Source organism: Talpa occidentalis, unplaced genomic scaffold, assembly GCF_014898055.3.
Source record: "Talpa occidentalis isolate TD23 unplaced genomic scaffold, MPIMG_talOcc4v2.1 talOcc4.14, whole genome shotgun sequence".
NCBI classification, from domain to species: domain Eukaryota; kingdom Metazoa; phylum Chordata; class Mammalia; order Eulipotyphla; family Talpidae; genus Talpa; species Talpa occidentalis.
The window spans coordinates 28,333,797-28,337,960 of record NW_023601433.1 but is presented as its reverse complement, the minus strand read 5'-3'; the positions used below and the strand labels follow the sequence as shown (position 1 = coordinate 28,337,960).

General features: G+C 52.3%; 1 gene segment (V, D, J or C); it reads right to left on the bottom strand.

The window, feature by feature from the left end:
- Positions 1-239: 239 nt before the first annotated feature.
- LOC119244097 (immunoglobulin lambda variable 3-9-like) lies at positions 240-2,391 on the bottom strand. The segment is given in 3 exon segments: positions 240-316; positions 1,685-1,981; positions 2,346-2,391. Coding segments are annotated over 3 exon segments (420 nt in total).
- Positions 2,392-4,164: the final 1,773 nt, after the last annotated feature.

Here is a 4,164-nt window from a genome sequence, read left to right as displayed (position 1 = left end):
GGGTTACGCTATTGTCCTTGGGTGGGTCTTCTGCCTTGTATTGCCAGCAAGGCACAGAGCAGGTTTTCTATGATCCAAGAAGATGGGTAAAGGAGAGTCCTGGAGCCCTCGGTGGCTTTTTCAGGCTTTGAGCTTTTCACATCATTTGTAGTGCAGCAACCAGGTACATGGCAGGTAGGAACCCACAAACACCCCTCCCACCGGTGTATGTTTACCCTTTCTGTGTTCTCTGCATTCTCTCATGGTCTCTGTTCCTCTGCTCCTGCTGCTGTTTCTCTGTCTCCTACCACTGTCATCCCTGTGACGCCGCCCTTCTATGCCCAACCTCTCAGCCCACGTGCGCGCACGTATGCACAGCCACACCCTACTCCAGGTGTCTGCCATCAGGCACATGTGCTTGCCCACAACTGTGGGTCTTAGATGCCAACGGTGGGAGGGGGGAAAATCCTGACAATTTCCTCTCACCCTACAATCCTCTAGCAGTTTCCTCCCACACTATCTTATCAGGGCTCTTTGGAAACTTTCCAGACTCTGCAGTGGTCTCTGTGCTGTTCTTTGGCCTCCTAAGGTCATTTGACACGCAGGTCCATGCATCGGTTTTGGGTGATGGGCTGGAGAGATACGGCAGCTACTGCAGACACCGCCATATGTGCTTATAACTGAGACTCAGCTGGGAGACCCTGCAGGGTCCTCCTGACGGAGGCAGGGCCTGGGACCTGGCATCAGGGCATCATTGGCCCTGAGTCTCTCAGAGAGGAGGCATTAGCAGGGAAAAAGCTCCTCTCAAACCAAGGACTCCCAAGAGGGCACATTGGTGAGCAGCCAGGGGCCCCCACCAGTGTTGGGGAGGTGCTGTGTGTGTCTCTCTCTGTGTGTGTGTGTGTGTGCATATCAAGACTTAAGAGGTTCTACATTCATTCTCCATTGTCCACAACAATGGTTTTCTCTATTCTATTTTCAGAGGTGCACTGGAGTGTGCTACTTCAAGAGGTCGGGGAAGGTGGGAGGTTCTGGGGATTCATCAGGACATTTGGCCAATACTCCCAGTCACCACGCTAAGGACATCAGAGGGCCGTGACAATTTGTTAAACACACAACACAAGGCATCCATGAGGCTGCCTTGGCCGTGAAGCCTGAGGGGCCAGTGTCAAAACCTGAGCCTTGTCCTGTTTACCCTCAGGTTTCAGACCAACATCTGAGGCCCAGGAGCCACAAGACTCCCATATCAAGGCACTGCTCACATCTAGGCCAGCAAGTCATATGTTTGCTTTGCTTCTGCCTCTTCCCTATAAAAGCCTTTCCTCAGTTCCCTTGCAGGAGTGTCCTGACTGTGAAGTTTTGTGTTACTCACTCAAATATAGTGACTATTTCTTGAGTGACTCATTTTATGTTTTAACACAACAGAGAAATGTTCCTCTTTCTGTCCTTCATGTCATCGCTGTATCTTCAATTCAAAGACTTGCTCGGGACAGCCTGCCCTGAGCCCTAATCCACTCCTGACACACACACTGCAGATCGGCCCAGGGTCGGCGGGGTGTGGGGGGGAGCTTGGGGGCTCAAATCTGGTCCCCGGGTCAGAGCTGCTCATGGCTGTGTCTCCATCCCCCTGGGGCTGCAGGAGAGTGTGACCAGATGGGGAAGGGGTTTGTGTCTCACTTCCCCCTGGCCCCGTGTCACTGTGGATGATCACTGCTGCTGTGCCACACATGACAGTAATAGTCAGCCTCGTCCTCAGCCTGTGCCCCGCTGATTGTCAGGGTGGCCGTGTTCCCCGATTTGGAGCCAGAGAACCGGTCAGGGATCCCTGAGAGCCGCTCGTTATCATAAAAAATGACCAGCACAGGGGCCTGGCCTGGCTTATGCTGGTACCAGTGAGCACTTTTACTTCCAATGTTGTCTCCCTGACACGTCAACCTGACCGTCTCTCCCAGAGACACCGACACTGAGGAAGGCTGAGTCAGTTCATAGGAGACCACAGAGCCTGCAAGAGAGAATTGAGAGGGGTGTGAAATGTAGATCCTATTCTCAAGAGTCCCCCACCCTCCTTAGACTGAGGACCCAGGATTCTCTGGTTTCTAGGGTGCGCCTTTCCTTGGCACAGTCCCGATGTCCCATGAACCTGCTGGTGAATGGAGGCCTCAGCCAAAGAGAAAACACTCCCCTTCTCCTGGTAGCAGGGGCCCCTCAGGCTCCCACCAAACAGCCTTGGTGGCTCAGGACCCAGGTTCCCAACCTGCACAGGGTCATGAGCATTCTGGCCCTAAGGCAGCCCTTGCTGAGCTCAGAGTCAAGGCCAGGCTGGCCCCAGAGCCCTGGGATGGGGTGCAGTGAGCTTGGTAAGGTACCTGTGCAGTGAGCCAGGAGGGCCAGGAGGAGCGGGATCCAGGCCATGGTGGGGTCCCTGATCCTGCTCCCTGAAGGTGGAGCTGGGCAGGTTCCCCCCAAGCCTGTCTTATCCCCTTGCTGGAGAGAGCTGCTGGCTATGCAAATCAGCCAGGGACAGGCTGCTACTTGGGCAACTTTGTGGTTTCAGAGAAGACTCAGTCCCCAGAGACTTGGGGAGGGAGGGGTGATTACTAGAGTCCCCACCTCAGCTTGGGGATCCTCTTTCTCTGCTGTCTCATGATCTGGTTGAATCTCCTCCCCTTGTTCTGTCCTGGCCTCGCTGCTGGGGTGCTCCTTCCCAAGCAAAGCTCAGTGTGGAGTCTGTGTTTTCTGATCCTCATCTGTAGGTGTGTTTATGAGGCTTGGTTGGGCCACCCCAGGTGCAATACCTGAATGTAGAAATGGAATGTGTATCCTCCCTGGAACAGCTCATCTGGAGTCATTGATGATTTTAAATTTTCCTCCAGGTTGCCTGAGGCCGGTGATAGGGGCTGTGCCTCAATATCCCCAGAGTGTGCTCAGGTCAGATAGATGACATGTGCTCCCAGCAAATGCTTGCAGCCTCTGTGCAAACTCTAAGAACAACTGAAATGAATGTTCACTCGATTTAAGTATATTTAATTGCTTGGGAAAGGTATTAAGTAATAAATGCCTCAATTTATAAAAAAGGGAAAAAGAATATGGGCAACCGTGGGTGCCAGGCTCTCCTCCAGGAGATGGATGATTTTGTCTGGCAGGACAGGAGAGTTTGGGAGCAAATGAGTGTGGGGCCTCTGTGACCACAGAGAAGGCAGGGGTGAGGACAGTGGCTTCATATTAGCTGGCCTGGGCTTGTGTGTGTTTGTGGGGGGGAAATTACTGTTGTGTCTGAACCTGTGCCAGTGAAATTGGAAATTCTAAAGTTCAGATCAGGTCATGGAATCTGAAGAGGACACATGATTGTCAAGGATGACACTGCAGGAAAATGTCACCCATTACTCTGGTGTCCAACCCTCCTGTCACAACCTCTAAGGTGCTTAAAACACCCTGACTCATGTGGCTCTTCCCTGCCCCCTGGTGGCCACTCTGCAGTGGCTGCAGGAGGCTCAGGGGCATCAGCTGTTCAGGTGAGGATTCAGAGGCAGCATCTCAGGTGGTGACTCCCTGATCCGTGGGCTCCTGACCCAGGGGTGAATTCCTGTTCCATATGTGGCCTCTGTTTACCTCAAGATCAGGTATAGTGGCCTCAGCTCACCCGTGATTATCTGAGCATGTCCATTAAGAAGAGGGACGTTTAGGATCCACCTGAGGTCACCTGTAAGGACTGTCAGGTCACAGGGTGACACTGGGGAGAACAGGAGTCAGGGAGTGGCTCTTCATGGTGCCAGCTGTGTGTGCAGTGCCATCATGGGGCCTTGGTGGTGACTGCACCCACAATAGACAGGAGAACATCTGTCCAGGAAATATTAGTGACACTACGTTAATCTTTCACACATTCCTTCTGGGGTCTAAGACATGAACATGGCACTGTCCCTGCTCTTAGGCATTCCCATAGTGTGGATGGAGCAGAGCAACAACACAGCTGGTTTTCAGAATAGCAGACGGTTCTCACTGATCTCCTGTGTGTTGTCTCATCTATTTCAAACCTGGACACAGTTTACAGGTCCCTTCAGTCTGGATCAGCCATGTGGACCAGTTCTGGCTGAAGTGTTGTAAGTGTCATTTGAATGGGATTCTTTTCAATGAAACTTTGCTGTGAATTAAAGATATCCTGGACTCATACAGCAGTTTTTTTCTTGA